This window comes from Episyrphus balteatus, chromosome 1 (genome assembly GCF_945859705.1).
Source record: "Episyrphus balteatus chromosome 1, idEpiBalt1.1, whole genome shotgun sequence".
Classification (NCBI taxonomy): Eukaryota; Metazoa; Arthropoda; class Insecta; order Diptera; family Syrphidae; genus Episyrphus; species Episyrphus balteatus.
The window spans coordinates 11,533,934-11,556,518 of record NC_079134.1 but is presented as its reverse complement, the minus strand read 5'-3'; the positions used below and the strand labels follow the sequence as shown (position 1 = coordinate 11,556,518).

The 22,585-nt window shown below is 28.2% G+C and overlaps 1 protein-coding gene across 2 annotated transcripts in view; it reads left to right on the top strand.

The window, feature by feature from the left end:
• Nucleotides 1-22,585, top strand: part of LOC129913811 (kinesin-like protein CG14535) — a 125,868-nt gene that overhangs the window by 46,805 nt on the left and 56,478 nt on the right. The window contains exon 1 of one of the 2 annotated variants that reach the window (XM_055992697.1): nt 5,163-5,360. The exons of the other annotated variant lie outside the window; for it this stretch is intronic. Within the exon in view, the coding sequence (XP_055848672.1) occupies nt 5,350-5,360 (11 nt within the window). The 5' untranslated portion in view covers nt 5,163-5,349. Of the gene's footprint in view, nt 1-5,162; nt 5,361-22,585 lie in introns of those variants that run through there. 2 annotated transcript variants of the gene reach the window in all.

Here is a 22,585-nt window from a genome sequence, read left to right as displayed (position 1 = left end):
AAAATCATATTGGTTTCATTCTAGCAGCTCTAGTGTTTGAAATATTTAATTTTTCATATTTTGGGGAGTATTCATACTAATTTTTAAGTTTTCCTTATTTTGAGAATTTATTAAAATTTTCCAAAAAAATGTATATTAAACTTAATGTATTTTGGTTCATTTTACCTAAAAATTACATTCATTTATTTCTAGGAGCTCTATTTTTTGAAATATTTTAGTTTTCCACATTTTGGAGGTAATTTCGAAATAATTTTATGCTTATTTTAACTGTTTGTTAACATTTTCCAGAAATTTTTGTATCGAACCTAATGCTTTTGGGTTCACGTAAAAATCACACTGGTTACTTTCTAAGAACTTTTTTTTTAGATATTTTCATTTTTCAGATTTTGGGGGTGGTTTCATACTATTTTTTTGATCTTATTTATTACAAGCGTTTTTAAAGATACATTAATTTCAGTGTTTAGTTCTGTCGTATTGCGCACCGTAAAAAAAAAAATCGGAGCACAAACGAGTTTGATACATACTAGAAAAATGTAAAATGCCTACATTATCTGCCTATTTTATCTTTACCTCTTTACCAGATTATTCTCATCAGATCAAAAAATGTCAATTTTGTCAAAATACTTATTCCGACTGTTGTAATAAGCAATAAATCAATAAACTGATAAAGAGCATGGTGTAATATGTAAATTTAGCAACAAGTAAATTGAAATCAACCATCATCATCATCATCATCACACAGATCAATATCATCATCTTGGACAACTTCATCCTCAAAAATTGACATAATCTCCCTTCTATAATCATTATTATGCCCCGAAATAAATTACAAATTAAATAATCCTCTCTTACATGAATGTCGCTGTCCTCTCGAGTCGAAATTCCGATTGAAATCTATACACTTAACAAAACAAAAGTGGTAAACATCACAACGGTTCACATTATACCTACTTTCACATAACATATCACAGCCTTTAACCCTCCAAAAGTATATATATTATCTTTCTAAATAGAATAGCGAGTGGTGTGGAGTTGGCAGTGTGGTGGTTCATCACCATTATTGACCTATCCACACACACAAATTGGCCTAATTTGACTTAACTAACTGTCCGTATCGAAATGATAATCACAAGGGATCATCGCACATCACAATAAACTTGGTTGTATATTACTCGATTAAAAGGAATCGTTTTATGCAGTTTGGTTAAGTCTTAAATGTAAGGAGTAAGTCAAAAAGGGTAGAAACAAAAACGTACACATTTTTGGTTAAAAGAAAGGGATTTATTACGTACAAAACAGTACATTGATTCATGATACCACTCACTCCACAAAAGGATTCTTTTGATTTTTGTTAGATATAAACACATTGCCAAAAACATTTCAATCAACGATTCTCGTTTATTTTTTTTTTTTTTCTAATCGACTTTTGTGGTCGTTATTGTGTGTGTTTGTATCTTATCCTCTTTTTTTTTCTGTCAAGGATATGTGGAATGAGTTTAAAGCCTTTGATATATAAAAATCGGTCTAAATCGAAAAAAAGCAAAAAGTAACAAAATTAAGACTGCAAAAAGGACATGCTCTTTATATTGTTCTATAAAACGAAAGAGGACCAAACAAAAAAAAAAAATAATTTTATTTGTTGTTCTTTTTAGTTCGTTCGTTTTTGAAATTTTTATTTGACAGATGGGAGGAAACTCCTGTCTGTCTGTCTGCGTAGCAAAGCACGTGATTTAATATTTTTCTTCAAACTGTTGGGGAAGTGGTAAAAAAAAAACTTAAAAATGCTTTCGAACATGTCTGATGGGTGGTGTTTGATGTGTGAACAAACAAGTTAGCTTTAAGGGAACAAATTTTATATTCAACACTTTTTACCACATTGGGATTTTTAACATTGAAATGTGTTATGGAAAAATATTGAACTGTTGAACTGTTTAATATTTCAAAAACGAAAGATATGTTATCAAAATGTAGATAAGCAGGAAACTAAATTAATAGTTGGTGAAGGTAGAAGTCAACTCTATTTACTTGTAATAGTCCAAGAATAGTAAAAAAGTTGCATAAAAACTTTTAATTACGAAAAAGTTACACATACGCCTCAGTGACCCATGAGGGTAATAATTAACAAAAGGTTTCGATAATGTAAAATGTGATGTAAAAGGTTTAACAAGTTAACTGTTCTCGGTAGTTTTTGATTGCCAAATAATATTGCACGTTGAGAAAGATAGCGTATCAACTAAAAAAACACGATTTTTCAGGAGAAGTGAAATAATTGACGTACAAATAGATGAATTTGATAATATGACTTATGCTCTTTTGCTGCGAATTTTGCAGATAGAGTCACGTTTTTTTTTAGCAACTTAAATTCCGCAATTTTTTTTCAAACCCACGCTGGTTAAGCCTTATTTAGTTATATAGATAAATTTGGGCAGTCATTTAAACATTATAGTTTCCAAAAAATTGTACCGAACTGATTTGTTGGTATAATAATGATTATTTTGTGCTTGTTGTGTGGCAGCGATTAAGTTTGAAAAACCAACTTTAACAAGTTTGCAATTTTTCACATTCATGCTTTTGGCCTGAGTGGGAAGAAATTTTGTTTAAATATTTTTTAAATAAATTTATTAAAATTGAGTAATATGAAATTAAAAAAAAAAAATATTAAAAGGCCTGAATTTTATTTTACTGTAGTGTAGTAAGTATCGGAATGAATAAATAGATTTCAGAGTTAAGAGTTAAGGTTCAATTTTAATCACTTTTTTTCTGTGCACTTAATTTTGTATGAGATATTACATCCTTTTAAACCATTTTCTTTAACACATTTTAAAAGAGGTAATTAGGAGTTTTGTATATTTTTATCTTTACCAATTTACACCTCTATTTTCTAAAAAAAAAAAACAATCTCATAAAAAAAATATCGTTTATCCTAAATTCTGAAATTATAAAATGTTTTCAAATGAAAATAGATTAACTATTTTTTTTTTAATATGTTTAATATTTTATAATTTTTTAAAATATTTCTTGCATTCAGTGGTTTTATGGTTTGAATTAATGATAAAAAAGTAATTTTAAATAAAAAATGCATACAATAAATCCAGGTAATCAACATTTGTAAAAACATGTTTTAAGAAAATGTGGTTCAAAAGGACCAAAAACAGTAGATTTTGAAAGTTCATATTTTATCGAAATTTAGTCGTATTCAATTTTTGACTATAAACAACAATTTTAATGAAAAATAAAGTTTCTTCTTTTCTCCGTTACATGTCCAATATCCATAAATACTCAAACAATAAAAATGGACTATTTAGTAGAAAAATTAAAAATGTCGTTTTTTTTTCAAATTTTTGAATAGTTTTTCTTAAGTTTCTTGCAATATTTGAATTTTAAAATATTTTAAAAGGATACATATCGATAGGAAATTAAATTATCTACAAAAATTACCTTATACAAATTTTCACATTCGGCTTTCTTTTCAAGTTATATGTAGACAAAAACTCAAAAAGTAACAGAAAAAGTCGAAAATATTGATCGTTACAAAAATAGTCATATCTTTATAAATTATCCATAGATTTAAAAAAAAAACTATCTTTTTATCTTTGCTAGAAAGTGTACTATACATGAAAAATTTAAAACTATGAGGATTCAAAAGATTTTGATTTTTTCTTTAAGTCATAAAGTTTTTTTTTGCAAAAATTTCCTTTAAAAAAATCGATTTTTTTTAAATGTTTTAATACATTGCACTTCAACATCTAAAGTTACCCAGAAAAGTTATTCTAGTGTTTCTTACTTATTTATTCAGCTTTTAGATTCTGGTTCTTTTTTTTTCAGATTAGTCATTTATTACTCAAGATATAACCCAAATACTAAGTATGCCTAGAAAAACAACAACAAAAAACTTTGAAAAAATAGCTTAAAAGTGTAAAAATCATAACGGGATGATTTTTTTTTGAAAATGTCATAAAATTTTACTTAAAAAATTGTTTTGAAAAAAAAAAATTTAAAAAATGTGTTTTTTAGAAAAAAAAAAATAAAATGTGTTTTTCACCTTTTCTGTTATAAATCGGCTTAAAATAAACTTATTTCATTTTTATTAATGCAAAAAAACATTCATTCAATTATGTATTAAGTTGCAAGAAATATGTAAAAAAGTAATTTAAGATCATGGTTTTTTTTTACTCTCAAAAATTGAGTGACTAAATTCATACTACTCACTTGCTAATTTTTTTGGGCGATTATTTATATACAGAAAATCATATTTTGAGCTAAGGGACCGGTTAAAAATGACAAAAAAAAAAGATTTTATGACATAGGTATTTTTCGTATATTCTTTTCACATGGAATTACTCTATTAGGTACAATTTGTAAAAAAAAACCCAAAAATATATTATCAACCAGCAATGGGTTGGTATTTTTTAAGATGTTTTTTTTTTTTTGTAAATTTAGGGGGTCTTTTGATGCCATTAAATTAGATAAGAATATGGGCACTAACATTAATGTCAATAATATCTACCAACAAAAAATTATTATCATTTATAAAATAAAAATACAGTTGCACTGAATTTGACATATTTTTAACTTACTATTTTTCTTGTTTCTTTTCAGGTAAGAATAAACAACAATATTGATGATGTTTTGTATTTACATACTATGTAAGTTTTTACACTCATTTCTAAAGAATAAAAAAATAAAAATATTTAAATGTTTTATATATTTAAAAGAATATGATATCTTCAGTCCTTTAAAACCCATATAAACACTGTTGCATAAATTCCCTTTATTATTAATTCTCCCTTTGCAGTACCTTTAACATAAAACTTCCCACAATTTCCATCATCCCATCACCCACTTGGCACTTGCTCTTGTGACAAAACAGGAACATTTATACTCCAAATAGAAAAATCCCATTTTCCCAACTAAAATAAAGGAACAAGGTATTGTTCACCCTCACCTTGCAACATGTTGGTTTCTAGGCATTGCCCATGCGTTCCAACTCAAACACATCCATGCGCTCCCACATTTCGCAGAAAAACAAATTCCTATTGAATTTTCATTCAGAAAATACCCCATTTACAGTTAGAATCAGTAGTATTTGAACGTCGGCCGTGTTAAGAACGTTTTCGGTCGTGTTGATTGCGTCGAGTGCGGTACTTTGTTCCAAAAAAAATTATTAATTCAAAACAAAAAAAAAAAAAAAAATTGTATTTTGATTAAATCCAAAAAACTCTCAAAATCGGATATTGAAAACAAAAATAAGCAAAACAAAACCAAAAACAAAAAAGGATTAGTGGAATCCTTTTATGGGAATACATCAAAAACTCAACAATCACGTTGTTGCAGAAAGAATTCATGTGAATGGAGAAAAGGTGCTGATCTCGACCAAAAAAAAAAAATATATATGGGTCTTAACGAAGTTTTACCCATAATTATAATTATTAATTTTCACCCCCTTGTCCTACCCCCACTCATACTTCCGGTCTCCCTCTTGGGCCACCCTTTAGAAGAAAAACTCATATGTGAGTGAGTCCTCTTTTAGCCACCCCCTGAAAATCCTGCCACTTTTCAATTTCCCATTCGAATCACGTTGGGTCGAAATGAAAGGAATGGAAAAAGTCGACAAGAAGACGACCGACGACGACGACTAGGTACGACTCTTAAAAAAAAAATGAAATAATTAATTTCGTCCTTTTTTTTCGTTCGTGTGGAGTCTAGTAGAAATAGGGAAGGCTTGTTGGAAAATGGGAAAAATCCGGAGGCTTTTGTGGCATGTCCTTCCTTGTTGTTTCTGTTGTTGGTCGTTGTTGTTGTTGTTGTTGTAAAAACACACCCATTTTTTATTGCACCACTCAACCATTCAAACATTTTCGCATTTGGTGGTTAATTTTTATGAGCCACATTGTGTTTTTTTTTTGTTTGTTGGGTGCAGTTTATTTCTGTTTTTTTTGTTTAGAGTCTCTGGTCACTCTAATTAAAAAAAGGAAAAAAAAAAACAGGTCCTTTTTCATCCTTTTCCATTTGTATGGATGATATCCTTGAAGTTAACTGATATCCTCCATTAAAATTTTCTATTTTCGATAAATTTTTTTTGAACAAAAGAAAATTTTAAAAAAAAGGATAACTGACATTCGACCGATATAAAAGAGACACGAAAGGATTGCTTAATTATTCCAAGTGTCCGGTTTCGTCTGTGCCTGTTTCCTGTTTCTGATTCCGGTGGACGAATATAAAAGAGAATGGGGGCAGCAGCAGCAGTACACAATTAATGGAAATGCAGTGTACCCGATAACATATGGTGTGAATATTTTATGAGTGTTATCCTTTTAGTCCTTTGAAACAATATTGTAAATTATTATGCAGTGTTTTCTTATTACCGTCTCGTCCACTCCTTTTTTTTTAAATTTTCTTCTCTTGCTATCACATTGAGGATTATTTACGAGAATACAATGAAATTTTATTGCATAAAAAAAGAAAGGATCAAGGATATAAGAGGATTATCAATGTGGTGATAGTGTGTATATTGTGAAGACAAAGTAGCCAATGGAAATTAAAAAAAAAAAAAATTGAAAATTAAAAAAAAACGAGTGAAAAATTGAAAAAAAAAAGAAAAGAAGAAAAAGGATACATGTTGTCCTCTAATTAGAAGGAATTTATCCTTTTTTTTTGTGATTATTTTGTGTTCAGTGGGTGTGTGTTTGTGTTAGTGTATTTGTGAATAAACGTGAACTAATCTATCTTACTTTACTATAAAAGAGGAGACATCCTTAGTCCTTATAAACCTTCATCAGAATTACCTACACAAAGGATAACAGGTTTGAAATAGAAATGTAACTCCTAATTAAATAACTACTCTATATAAAAGGACATACCTAGATGATAATATGTCCTATTTGATGAAAGGACAAACATTCTCACATAAAATGAGGATTTATATGTTTGATTATATTTTTTTTTCTTTTTGTATTTTGTATGATGAACCAAGGATATCATTATTTTTGCAACAACTATTATTCGATTTGTTGGCGAGGAGTTAGGTACAAAGGATAAACATAATAATAACTCGATTTTGGATATGGAGTTGGGGAGAGATAGTTAAAGTCTATTGATGTTTGACGATGCGTTTAATTGGGATGATTATAGTTTATATTGGAAAAGGACTCAATCATGCTATTCGAGTATAAAATAATAACATATCGACATTGTTTGATGTTGATTGAAAAGGACTATTGTAGTATTGTTTTGTAATTGATTATGTTAGTAGATAGGTATATGTGGTGTGTTTTCAGGATATAAGAGTTGACATATGTTTTTAAGTAGAATATTCTGCTGGTAGCTATATTGTTTTTGGATTTGAAAATTCTGATAATGGAATATCAATTTAGGTGATTAGTTGTTTTAAAACATATCCTTGTTTTGTATGTGACTATTTGCAATGCATTGATGCATTCAAATTGTTTATGTTTTCTAGTCAATGGATTATATTTCAATTGATTTTGATCGATTAGTTCTAAATGGGAAAATAATAGATAAATCAATCATAACCTTGTGTAGGTTGGTTGTATAAATATTTAGATTTGTAGACAAACCTCCCTCTTTATTTTATTAATTGTTCCATTTATTGGAAATGAATGCTAAAAGGGTTAAGAATAACGAGGAAATAGGTATCTCTTATTCCTACAAATATTTTTTAATCCTATTTGGTATAGATCCCGGTTTAATATTTGCAAATCGATATGTATCAAGGTTCTGATATCCAATTACCTATGGGAAACATAAAAACATATAAAATAAAATAAAACTTGATTGGTTTAATCGTAGGTAAATGCAGGTTTTGTTAGTTTTTTCTCCCTTGACTTTGAACTTTCAATATTATGTATGTGTACTGACCGGTTTTTATTGAATAGTAAGTAACGCTTTTGTAGTGTTCGATCTCAAGACCTTGATTAGACCTTGTTCCGTATGAATGCTGGTAATTTTGATCTCGATTTCTTGCAAAAAATCTACAGTTTTATCGCTTTTCTTCATCAAATGAAGAAACAACTAATTTTGAGTACAAGCTATAAGTATTGTTTTACCTATACAAATTTACCACAAAGTGGTAATTACACTGGTCGGCAAAAAAACAAAAAAAAAAATAGGGAGCAAGAACTCTGTAAGGTGAATTTAATTAACTTGAGTGTGCTGAATTCAAAACTGTTAACAGATTTATTCTATCAAGTCTAGTTTTTGAGCTCTGCTCATCAATATTTTCGCTATAATGTTCCAAAAACTAATCTTGAATGAAATGTTTTTTTGACGTTTGATCTAAAATATTTATATATTTTTAGGTAATATTTTGATTTATTTATCCAAGTCAGGAGTTAAAAAATGGAATTTACTTCAAATGTACTTCAAAAAACCATAAGTTACGTTAACCACCAAGATTTTGAGATATCAAACATTTCTATACCAAATATTTTTAAGAAAAAAAATAGTTTTGAAAAAAAAATAAACACATTTAAGACAATAAAATATGGCTTTTGGAAATTGCATAAGTAGTTTTGCAAAAGTACCAACAAAATGCGTTTTTGACCTGTTTATATTCAAATATTTCGAAAACGTAACGTGCCAGTTAAATTTTAACTTCGGATTCGGAATCAGCACACAAAAATCCCTTAGAAAAGTATGTTTTGGTTTAAGCTCTATTTTCCTTGCCGACCAGTGTTATTACTATGCGATTTTGCATTTGACTTTTTCAAAAAATGGTCCCACTGTATGCTTTCTGTACCTATGTAACTCCAAAATATTGCTGAATTTTAAAATGTGACTAAAGCTTGTTTTTGTAGTTGACTGTTAAAAATAACTATTTCAAATACATCAGTCAAATCTGAACCTTATGTTTAGTATTTATGAACAAATTTAAAAAAATAGTGAAAATTATTTTCATTTTTATACCGGGTGTCCCAAAAGTTAAAGGTCCAAACAGAATGTGGTAAAGGACCATCTTAAGTTGTCTCAGAATTTCGCAACTTGTTCATCCCGAATCGTTACTAGTTTCGTTTAGAATTTTCTTTTCTTCCTTCTATTGGATCTTCTATAAGCATTGGTTACTATAAAAACTAATTTATTACAAAATTCTTTAATTCTAACGCCATTTTGCTAGAAATTGAAGTTCTAAGTTTTAATAAATCTGAATTTCTAACATAGATACATTTTAGAGCAGTACCGCGAAATAAGATTGTATTTGTTGACATTGGTTTATTATTTCAAAATCTTACCCTGTTTGACGAGTACCTATCAGTCTACTTTTGAAAAAATGGTTGACGAATGGTATTCTAGGTGTATTATTCAATAATTATTCAATATTTTGGATCAAAAATTAAGTGTCATTTCAAATTTTATTCCAAAGAAATCAGATCGTAAAATTGTTAGTTAGTTTTAAAACCCCTTAGGTTCAATTTGTTCAGTCTGCATTATATTTAAAGTTGGCAATAAAAATTAAAAATCTTTCAAATCACATACAAATTTGAAAATTTCTCAATTTAAATGGCGACTTTAAATTTAATAGAGAGTGAATAAATTTGACCTTAGTAAATCAAATCTAAAACCTAAATAGATTCAATCTAAAACGTGAGTTTTTTCGTTTTGTGCGAAGTTTTTTTTTAAGTTTGATTTTTGATTTTAATCCACGCAATCGTCTTTTAAAGAATGATTTTTTTATTTTAAGTGCTAAAAAGTGCATTGTGACTTTTCTTCTAACTTGAAATACGTTTTATGTCGTAATGGGTAGAGAACAAGACTCACAGAAAAAAAAAAAAAAAAAAACTGTTCCAAATTTACCTGAAGTCACCTTTTGCCAAAGAAAATTTTTAGATTAAAAGTTTTTACAGGTTTCTCAAATTCATAAAAAAAAAGAAAAAATCAAGACAAAATCCTGATGAGTCTATGCATCAACACAAATACATATACATATTATTAGCTGAAAAAATTTAAAATTTGAAAAAAATGATAAAATAAAATGAATTTATAATTTAAAAAATAAACTTTTGTTGATAATAAAGTTACTAAATATAACAGAAATTTAATATCAAATACTTTAAAGTGGATTTTCCCATTGTTAGAACTTGTGCAAAAAATTCCGGTTTTCAATTATTCCAATTCCTTTTTTCAAGGACTCATTGAAGAAACAATAATTTTACAAATCGTGCGTTAAGAAAAACTGTGACACTAAACAAAAAAAAAATAATTAAATTTGAAATTAAAAACAAACGTCTTATTTTATTTTCCTTATATTAAATTCATGCTCTGAATTGTTTTTTTCTAAAAAAATTAAACTTTTCTTTTTTCGACACAAAAATATGTCTGATGCAAAAGTTTTGAGATACTTCGAAAAATTTAATTCAAATAATTCGAGCACTTAATTATTGAAGATAATTTTCCAAAATTTTTTTTTTTTTTTTTTTTTCGAAAAAGACGAACAACTTTTGGTTAAAAAAAAATTGTATTTTTTTTGGATTCGCTAACTAAATAGTTAATAAACGAATAAACCTAATAAACTGGTTATTCTCTGCTTACTTTAAATCAAGTAAGTTGATTGTTAACTTTTGTTTTTTTTTTTAAGACAAATAGTAGCATTTTACACGAAATTTTTCGAAAAAAATCAATATTTATGTTTTATATATCTTTTTAAAGACAATTTTTTTTTCTATTTTTTTCCATCATTTTGATGAATGTATCGTTATTAAAACAAAATTAATGCATTAAAATTTGTAAAGAGGTAAATTAAATTCCAAGTAAGCATATTTCGAATAAAAACTCAGTTTTGGATTCTTAGGCTTCACTGCCGCTTTTAGGAGCTCAAGAATCAAGGCACATATTTTCTGTTGTAAAATATTTCTAAGCTTTGTTTACTTTTCCTCTAAAAAAAAATTGATTATTTAAATGAGGAATACTAATTAACATTGTTACAATTCATCAGCAAAAACACGAAGTCTGGCGTATGAGTGATATTTTTTTCATACAACAACAAAAAAAAAAAAAATTAAAAAAAAAAAAAAATCGGTGAATGGATTCAATGAATTAATACGAAATTAACAGAAAATTTTAAATCTAAAAAAATATAGGATAAATAATAATAAAATGCAGATTATAGAGTCATTCTTTTCTATTAAGAACCCCTTTATATCAAAGTTTGCTTTTTCCTGAGTAATCTAATTGAACAAAAAAATTAATCAAATTAAACAAATTTGGATTAAAGAACAAAAAAATCTATTCAAGAACACATATTTCAAAAAAAAAAAAAAAAATCAAATCAAATGATTTTAAATTTTAATTTGAAACAAAATAATCATATTGTTAAACCAAAATCATATAATTAAACGGCGAGCATAGTTTTTGTGGTACAAATTACCGGGCCCCCAAAAACCGAAGGGGCATAAATTATATACGGAACGAAAGAGAATGACGCGTAGATGTGCAGAATCACATTTTTTTTAACTTTTTATTAACCTAAATAACGAAATTAAACAAATTAAAATTCGATACAAAATAAAAAAAAAAACAAAAACAAAACAAAAACAACTGGAATTCTATTGGAAAATTTCCAATCGACTGGAATGAAATGTCATTCATGACTGAATGAATGAATGAAAGCATTCAGCGAAAATCAAAAAACATTAAGGTGGGTTCACATTGGTGCGTTGTTTTAAGATCGCACGTAAACTATGGTTAACTTTCATTGTTTTAGTTATCTAAGTTTAGAAAGTAAGATGTTTGTTTTATTACCATGAATTTTTTTGTTAAAATCGAATTCTATTAAAATCAAGTCTATTACTTTTGTAAACACTTTTGATACCAATGAAATCTATTTTCGTCCTTTTCTCTCTTGAAAGAACATAAGAATTTGTCAGCAATTACATGAAGCCTCAAGAGGCGCGAATCTTTTTAAACATAATGAGTGCACAAGAGAAAAAAGATGAAAGAAAAAATTATCCGACCGGAGAGTCGTGGGTCGTGAGTCCGAGACTCTTTTTTGACGTTTCTTTTTCCACTTTTTCTTTTTTCAACATTCCCTCACATTTCTTTTTGCTTCTTGGTGCAATACAACAACAACAAATTTTAATTCAAAAGATAAATGTCAAATTTGAGTCATTGACTCAAGAGGCATCGTGTAATAGTACGCGCCTCACAGAATGATTACACACCCGACAAACAATTTTGGTTCTATAAAGCTTTACAGATGCAATTGTTGCTTCTTTAAAGCATTATAGAAGCAAAATTGTTAGTAGGGCAGCCACACAAAAAAATATAAAAGTTCTGACCTGGGATTGCGACTAGATTTTTCATATAGTTTTTGGGTCGCTGAAACCGAATCCGAATTCCGTTTTGCTCCATCACGTCAGGTTTTCGAGATAACCTCATAAAATGTCACGAAAACAAAAAATTTGTTTCTCTGATCTGGATGTGCGAATATGTTAATCATATAGTTTTTGGATCACTGAATCCAGATTCGAAGTCAATTTCGCCCTATCACGTCAGGTTTCTGGGATATTCTCAAAAAAATGTCAAAACCAAAAAAACAAAAGTTTTTACCTGGGGTTGCGACTAAATTTTTCATATAGTTTTTGGGTCGCTGAAACCGAATCCGAAGTCTATTTTGGCGTATCACGTCAGGTTTTTGAAATATCCTCAAAAAATGTCTAAACTCAAAAAAAAAGTTCTTATCTGACATTTTTTGAGGATATCTCAAAAACCTGACATGATACGGAAAAATAGAGTTCGAATTCGGTTTAAGCAACCCAAAAACTATATGAAAAACTTAGACTCAACCCCAAATAAGAAATTTATTTTTTTTGGTTTTGACATTTTTTGAGGATATCTCAGAAACCTGACGTGATAGGGCAAAATTGACTTCGAATCTGGATTCAGTGATCCAAAAACTATATGATTTACATATTCGCATATCCAGATCAGTGAAAAAAATTTTTTGTTTTCGTGACATTTTTTTAGGTTATCTCGAAAACCTGACGTGATGGGGCAAAACGGACTCCAGATTCGGTTTCAGCGACCCAAAAACTATATGAAAAACTTAGTCGCAACCCCAGGTCAGAACTTTTTTTTTTTTTGTGGGTGTGTTATCAAAAGAAATTTCGAAAAAAGAGTCAAGCCTCTTGAGGCTTCATGTAAAAGCTGACTTTGACAGTTCCTTTACCATTTTACCAAGTTTTCACTTTTAGACGTTTACATTTTTGCATAAAAGGCACTAATATTTTATCGGGAAAACTAACAAAAACGTCTTTTTTGGTCCTTATCTACAATAACCTAAAAAGTGAAAAAAAAAGCAAAATTTACAAAATTAAATTTTTTTTATTTCTTTCTAGCGCTATTTGTTTTTGTTTATTAAAGCAAAAAATAAGCTTTTTGCATCATTATTTTTGATTTTAAGGTAAGAAAAACTGTCAAAAAATGAATTTGAAAATTTTGTAAAAAAGAGTTAAGGTATAACTACAACGGCCACTTTTTGCAAAAAGTCAAAAAGTGAACATTTTCAAACTCATTTTGTGACAGTTTTTCCCATCACAAAATTAAAAATATTGATGCAGAAAGCTTATTTTTTGGTTTAAAAAAACAATTTTTGTAGTTTTTTTCTAAAAAAAAATAGCGCTAGAAAGAAATAAAAATTTTTTAATTTTGTAAATTTCCCACTTTTTCACTTTTTAGGCCATTGTAGTTATGCCTTTAACAAATTGTTTTTATACAAAAAAATATGGTTTTCGCATTTTTTGTTTTAATTTTCTAGCCCGAAGAACCATACAAAAATGCGTTTGAAAATTGTCACTTTTGTACTTTTTCACTTTTTGAGCCAATGTAGTTAAAAGCCACTTAATGCAAAAAGTCAATAAGTCAACATTTTCAAACTCATTTTGTGATAGTTTTTTCGACCAAAAATTAAAAATAATGATGCAGAAAGCTTATGTTTTGGTTTGAAAAACAATTTTTGTAGTTTTTTCCAAAAACAAATGGAGCTTGAAAAGAAATGAATTTTTTTTACTTTTGTAAATTTCCCACTTTTTCACTTTTTAGGTCATTGCAGTTAAGCCTCAAGGCTTTAAAAGTATAACTACAACGGCAACTTTTTGCAAAAAGTCAAAAAGTGATAGATTCAAACTCATTTTATGACAGTTTTTACGACGACAAAATAAAAAATAATGATGCAAAAAGCTTATTTTTTGGTTTCAAAAAAAAATGTTTGGTAGTTTTTTCCAAAAATTAAAAAAAAAACTAGAAAGAAATAAAAAAAAAAAATTTAATATTGTAATTTTCCCACTTTTTCACTTTTTAGGTCATTGTAGTTATGGTTTTAACATAAAAAAATAAAAAAAACGTTGTTGTGCGACGCAGTTGTCGTGGTAATGCCTTAAGAATTGATTTGTTTGATTAAAAAATGTCGCTTCTCACCACATAGTACCACGGATTACCTTTTTACTACTGTATATTATGAAGATCTACACCTGAACATACCTTTAATAAATGTGAACATATCTTTAATCATTATTAAGTGTCTGAACGCATTCATTAAAATTTTCCTGGAAGATTTGACATTTCTCAAACGTCAAGCTGAAAGTTTTCTTCGTATTGTTAATTTGAGAACACCAACTTCAAATAAAGAGTAAATTCTAATTGAATATCGTTTTTTTATTGCGGAAAAATATAAAATAAATTAAAAAAAACCATTTGCGATCAAAATATATTTTTTCCTGGCATAGTTATTGTGAAAAAGTCAAATTACTGTGACTTTTCTTCCCGTGATTGTCTTCAGGATATTTTGTCTCTGTAAAACGACAGCATACGGCCAAAATAATTAACTTTCTACTTCATCTTCACTCAGATCTTAATAATATCTGCAATTTCCTATTGATTTTGATTTAATTGAATTTATATTACCGAAGAAAATAAACAAAATTATTGATCAAAGAAATCTCTGGTTTTATTTTGCAGAAGTTGTTTTGATTTCAGATTGACGTACGTGTTAAAATTGTTGTCAAAGGACACATACACAATCGCAAAAAGAACTCGGTCTGTTTTCATGTTCCTACAAGATAAATGAAAAAAAAAAAAATGGTGTGAATGACAAATTTGAGTGAAGTTGGTGGAGGTTGAATGATTGACGGATGGAATTTGAACGAATGGAACATGAAACAGGTTGAATTGAATTGAAATGCAAGGTGCAAACACAATGCCCTTAAGGAGATTACACTTTGCATTTTCTTTTTCGATACTTTTTTTACGTAGTTGAGCGTAGTTAAAACGTAGTTCAACAATATCTAAATCAGGCTTAAAATATATCAAAAAGTAGGTATATTATATATTCCTGTGTAAAAAGTGTAGTTAATCGTAAGAAAACAACAACAAATACTATAAAAAATAAAGAAACTATTTTGGTATTATTGTGTTCAAAATTGTTGCAAATAAAAAAAAAATAAAAAAATTGGCACTCGAATTTCGAGGGCTGGGTCGGCTAGTATATATAAATCCACCATCATTATAAATCTTATTTCACAATCCAAACCAACCAACACCAAAAAAAAAACATGTTGTAGAATAAATTGAGCCAATGAATTCTATACTCATCTATATGCTATGCTTAATGTGTTAGTGTTCTGTACGCACAATTTAGGAAAACCTCATTTAAAAATAAACGATGTGCTAAAATAGACACAAATTCTGTTCCCAATTTTCCCTCTATTTAAAAGCCAAAATGCGACAAATAATGAGACCATAGTACATATATACAAATACAAAGTTCCTCACCGCACTCTCCACTTTGTAAAATTACAAACTTTTATATTCAGAAAAAACAAAATATTTTCATAACATCATTTTTCCCACTCACAATGTTCGTTGCAAGCCATCATCATCAGATAAAATTCCATGTCCACCCATTTACACTATTTTTATAGTTTGGGAAAGTAGTGTTGCATTTTTGGACTCTATGCTAAGTGGAAGTTTGTACTGAAAGAAAGTATTTAGCTTTGAGTGGATGTGGATTAAAAAAGTTATTTTTATTTTACAGACTATAATTCACATTCACATGAAACAAACGAAAATATTTATCTGCGAACCGTTTGAAAATGGCGCCCATAAATTTAACTCCGACATTCCTGCTGTGCATTATGATACTTGCCATACTTTACTGCTTCATACAATTATTTCATTTTAATTAGGAATTTTAATACCATGCTTTCTATGAAATAAAAAATATCTCAAGTGTGTATGACACATTCTCATGGAAGAGATATTTTTATATAAAAATCTATGCGTACAAAAAACATCTGCAGTGAACTTCAATTGAACTTTTATTTTGGAGAGGGTTGAGTGAGTCTTCTTGCTTCATAACTCACATAACAACCATTTGAAATCTGAATAATATTTCAGACTTTCAGGGTCAATGAGGTATGACCTTCAAGGCAAACAAAAAGAATAACAAAAGCAACAACAAAAAAAATTAATAAACACTGAGAATACAAAAATAGTCAATCGAAAATACTGCATAGCACAATAAAATAATCATAGACAGGGTACATAAACACAACACAGGCAGAATATAAATCTAAAAGAAGCAAAAAAAGGAAACATTGAATATAAATAAACAATTGTTTCCGCTTCAACCCCCGCATTCAATTGACCCAATTTAACGTTGAACTTTTTTTGTATTTTCTTCTGTTTATTTTTGGCCTGAAAACACTTTATATATTTACCGCAACTCAATGAACTTTGAATAGAAATTCATTTGATTAGGCACAAAAAAAAAAAGAAACAATTTTGGGATAACGAACAATAAAAGTCAACTTTATATACAGAAACAACATTCAACCCTTTATTTTGGTACTGTTTATTTTGTTTCGGTATTTAGGGGGTTCGTAACCTTTCGAAAAAAATTACTCCCACTTCATGAGTGCACTCAAAAGAAAAACGAAAGATTTTAATTTTGGCCAAATTAAGGGTTGTTTTTCGCTTTAAGTTCAAAATACCATCAGTTAGAGTACAAATTTAAATTTCCAAATTAACTTTACAAATGAAAAAACGCTGTTGTCAATGTTCTTTGTTCTTGGCTTGTCTATTACTCGTAGAAAATGGGAACAAAATGTTATAAGTAAATCTGGCAATCTATTTTTATAAAGTCCTACAGCTTAAATAATTGTATTTTTTAAGTTTTGTTTTTTTTTTATTTATTGAAAAAAAAAAAAATAATAAATTGCATAGGTACATATATCGTCGTTAAATTAATTGATTGATATTTTTATTTTGTATTTCCTAAGAAAATAAAATGATATCCAAAATAAAACAAAATAAGTATTGGTTTAGGTTCCTAAAATTTTTAACCATGACATAAAATTGTAAAAAAAATGAAACTCCTTTTTTATAGGAAAAAAAAACTACTTTAAAAAAAATTTGAGGTCACAAAAGTACTCAAGGAAAAAAGTTAAAAATCGTTGGTTTAAAAGAAAAAAAAATACATTTTTGAAATAAAAAATATATAATACAAATTTTTGATGTTTGCAGTGTTTATATTTATATTTCACAATGTCTGATTTTTGAGAAACAAATTTTCCAAATATGTATTTTAAAATATCCGAAAATTTATTTTTTTTTTAATTTAATTGTTGATAAAGTTGTACAATAAATAAATTATTTTTAATTACTAAACAAATCTAAAAAATATTTAACACCTTAATTTCCAAATTAGCTTAATGTTTTAGGACAACCTTAAAGTTTTCTGTTTGTTTCTTAGGCTGACTAATTTTTTTTCTACTTGTGAATAGGGTTGAGGCAAAGATGCGAGTGGATTTATTTTTTAAAACAAAAACTTTGTTTTTATAGAAAAAAGTCAATTTTTTTGACCTTATAATATTTGAACACCTGTTCAAACTTCTGCAAATAAAAAAAATATATATAAACTATAATATTAATACACTGATTCTTACAATAAAACAATACATAGTAAAATAAAGAACAAAATTTTACTTTTAAATACAAAAAGATTAAAACCCATTTTTTATCTTCTTTTTATTTATTTAAAGCCTCAAGTGTTTTTCTTGTAAAAATCAAAGATTTTTTAGGTATTTGAGTTAAGTTACTTATTTCTTTAAATTTATGAATTTAAGACCCGTTGGCTGAATCGAAATTTAAGCATTTATGATCTACATAATTTTTTTTGATTTTTTCAACAACCGTTTTCGAGAGTCCTCCTGATCTTCAGGTATAAAGTCATATGAAATAATATGATATAAATTACCTAATTTTGTTTTGAAAAAATCATATAATTTTCAAGACTTATATTTTAAAGTTCTTTTAAAAAAATTTATAAAATGCACGGGTCGCACTTAATTTCTCTTATGTCAAAAAATGCATTGAATATTAAAGCTTTTTAAAAATTAATAAATAATTATTTTAAGAAATTTTAAATTTTAAATTGGTTTAAGGTTACAAAAACATCCGTTGACTTTAAACGAAGCATTCCATTTAAACTCCTGCATGTCAAAAAAATAAAAAAAAAAAATCGAAAATGGTTAGAGCCGTTTTTCTTAAATATGTATTTGTATTCAGTATGCACATGCACATGAACAGCACATACATATGTATGTATATTTTTTTATATTAAAATTAAAATTTGTTTAATAAATTAAAAAAAAATAATAAACAATGAAATTAAAAAAGAAATAGGAATTAATTTACAAATAAAAACAAAGTTTCAATTAAAATTATCGGTCGTTTTCAAAAAATGTATTTAAAAAAAAAATTTAAATTCCAAAAATAATTTTTTGAAATCTTAAACTTGTGATAATTTGCCTATAGCAAGTAAAAAGAGAAAAAGAAAAATTTAATTAAAATAAAAACAAAAGTTAAATCCTTTGGTTGATTTGACATAAAATGATGCCATTTGAGATTTTTTAAAAGTTATCGAACACACAGATTTTTTTAGATTTAATTATACATGTACAACATGTGATATGTTGTGTGTCCTAAAAACTATCATGAAATGTCAGTTTTAAAATCTATTTTCAAAAATGAATTTATGTATAAAATTTATTTTTATGCGAATCAACGATCTTAGAGCTTTAGTTAAAAATTTTTTTTTTTACGAAAATGCAATGCTAAAACTAAAAGCTAAGAATTTGTTTTATGAAGAAATTTTTAACGTTTTTTTTGACATTTTCTTAAAGTATAAAGGGGGTTAACTAAATTTATTTCTTTAATGCTTTAGTTAAATATTTTGATGCAATGAATCCGGTGTAACCGATAATTTTTTTTTTTTCAATTTACAGTACCCACCAACTTGTGGGTCATATATTTTCGACCTCCAGTGTAGATGTCAATAAAGTCCAAAACCAAAACGTCTAAAAACATACCAATTTTGAATGTGTTAGTGAATTTAAATCTTTAAAGAGTAATAGAAAAAATTAATAAGAGGTACCTAGCATAGCCGTATTTATGGGGGGGGGGGGGGGGGTTACAGGGTTAAACCCCCCACCCCCCCCCCCCCCCGAAAATCTCCATTTAAGTCTATTTCAATTTTGTCTCGGTTAAGTTTCAAAAAGCTTTGAACAAAAAAAAATATCTGAAAAAAGTATTTTGTTAAATAAGTCGTATACACAAAAGCGGATAAGCATAAATTGAGTGCCTCTTATTTTTAAACAATTTGTTTTTGCGTCAACAGAGCAAACTAGGCTGACTATATGAACAAGACACGAAAAATGCAAAAAAAAATTGTTCCTTTAGCCTAGATATTTGAAACTTTCATTTTTAAACGTTATAATATTGACGAAAACGGATTATTTTTGTACTCTCTAAATTAGAATCTTAAACTGGTGTAAAGGAAACAAATTTTTTGAAATATATTGCTGAACTTCGGAACTAGGGGTTAAAAATTCTATTTTTCAAATTCATACGTGATATACAAAGGTACAATTTATTTTACATTGAAATTTAATGAAAAAAATTCTTTGAGGTGTAAGATTTCAACCTGAATTCGATATTGAGGTCGCGTGTGAATTGAATTGAATATTTAGGAAAGGATATAGACACTATAAAGGTGAACATAAAATTTCAGCAGATTAAATTTGTGTTTATTGTGATAAACGGGGTTATGGTGTAGCAAATAAATGTTCAAAATTTTTAAGAAACGAAGAAATTTGAAAAAATAATTCAAGAACGTTGACCAAACATAAAACTCAAAGCACAACGCGTTTTGGGAGTTTGAAATTGTAAGGAATTGCTAATATGTTTTTAAAACCATTAAATCTTTTTTTTTGCAGCTTAAGGAAACTTTCAAGCCGTCAAAACGTCATAAATGTATTAATTTAATATTCAACACATATTTGGATGTCAAAAATTTGTCTTTGGCTATATATTTTACCCAATTAACAGCCTAAGAGATAAGAAAAATAATTTTTGGTTATTTCTAAATAACTTTTTTTTATACAAACCATCAGTAAGAGAAAAGTCCATTTGTCATTTTATTGCTGTTTAAACCTTTGATTGTATCTAGTGTTTTTTTATATGATATTTTGCGAAACAGTTTTCTTTATAAGGCTAAGAAAAGCTTCTAAAATTTGTTTTGCTCGCTTACGCTCGCATGTAAAAATAGGTATGTAAGAAAAATTGGTCGGTCTATGCTAACCCTCCCTGAAATGAAATCCTAGCTACGGCTATTGTACCTAGTATATAATTTGAGTTTGAAATTTTTAAATTAAAGTATTTAAACCTTTTTAAACTCCATATTATAGTGATTTTTCAATCAGGTTAGATGCAGCTCTTTTCCTTAATTTGTATTTTAAAACTTTAAAATTTTAAAATTCAACAAAAGTTTTTACACTAATCCAAAATTTTTTTCCATCATCCACAAATCATAATTCGGATTTTGACCTCAACAATAACAGGTTCTTAATTGTGTACAAAATTTGGCAGGACGACAGTGCAATGAATTTTAAATCCATTGCCAATATTTAACAAGAAAATTCTTCTACACACAAAGATATTATGAACTTATTCTTTAAACCCACGAATTCTTCGAAAAAACAAAATCTGAAATGATCTTATCTGAAATTAAAATACAATTTATGTAGCCAAGGATTACGCATTTAAAATACTGATATCCTTGTTACTTCGAGGGCCTATTGAATTACACCCCGCCACCACCATCACCCTTAAGGTGCTTCTTAAGCCCCATTCTTAGTTTCCTATACATTATTTTATGGATAAAGACTTTCTTCTAAGAACTTCTAAGGCATACTGTGCGCCTAAATAACAGAAAGAATATCTAAGCCAACATCAAAATGCCTTGTCCAAATAAATTACGTATAGGCTCTACCTTCTTCCAACTCCATATCTCTGTTTACCATTTATTTTCTGAACCAAGAAGAAAGACAGGACACCGAAAAAAAGAACGAGACCTGTTATCCCGTATTAAAGTTCCATCTGAGATTGGATTCTTGAAAAAAAAAAAAATAAATAAATTTCAAAAGCATCTGGCGGATTGAGGCTACGCATTGAGAGTTAAGTCCCCTCTCCAATATACTCTCTCGCTCGTACCTTTACATAACCGAAGACCGGCCTCACCCTCATCATCGTCATCATCATCATCATTGCCATCGCAGCTGATAAGATCTTTCCATTTCTCGAGCAAAAAGAAAAATCCCTTTTCATAATATTGCCTCACTCTGGCCTCATGGTTTAGGTATAAGGTAGGTTGGTATGTGTCCTTTGCTCCTTTGGGGGACAACTTCCAAAAAACTAGGTCAAAGTTTACACAATTCACCTGGACAGTATTATTGGTGTGCCAACAACAACAAAAACAACTACACCATAATACTCGACTCGAATCTATGTGCTATTTCCACCAACATCAATATAAAACCTGATTTTTTATTTGGTATTAGTGCTTTCATTTTCTTCCGTTTTCTTTATTTATTTTTTTTTTTTCGTTTTCACACACATATCCTTTATCCTGGTCGATCGATTAGAAAATCCCGATAACAACAATAGCGACAGAGAACTTCTTCTTTTTTTTTTATTTTTTGGTCTTCGTCTTGTCGAATCGCAAAAAAAAAAGTAAAGGTGAATCCAGCCACCCTCTTAGGGTATTCTCAGGCTATTATTAGGGAATTTCTTTTCCTATTTCCCTTTCAAATCTAAATACAATCAAAGTAATTACCCAGTTATATAGGCGCGTGACATATTGTGTATGTAGTGTATAGGGTAGAGTAGGTAGGTGGTAAGGTATACATCCGCTTGGTGAATACAAAAGGGCTTGATGACATAGGACAAAAAAAAAAAAAAAATACTTCAATAGATTGTGTCGCCGGTTTAGGTTAAAATATCACTCATTCAAAGTCTTTTTGTAGTTTTGTTGTTGGGTTAAAAGGGTTTCTGTATATACATTCATAAAATCAGGGTCACGCAAAACATTAAACTCGCAACAAAAGGAAAAATAGAAAAAAAAAAACGTTGTAGACATTTTCTTAGATTTATTTTTTTCTTCCAGCTACTTGCTTTAAATCACACTCACGTAAGAACTATTGAAAAAAAATTTATGAATAGTGTGTCGCACGTATTT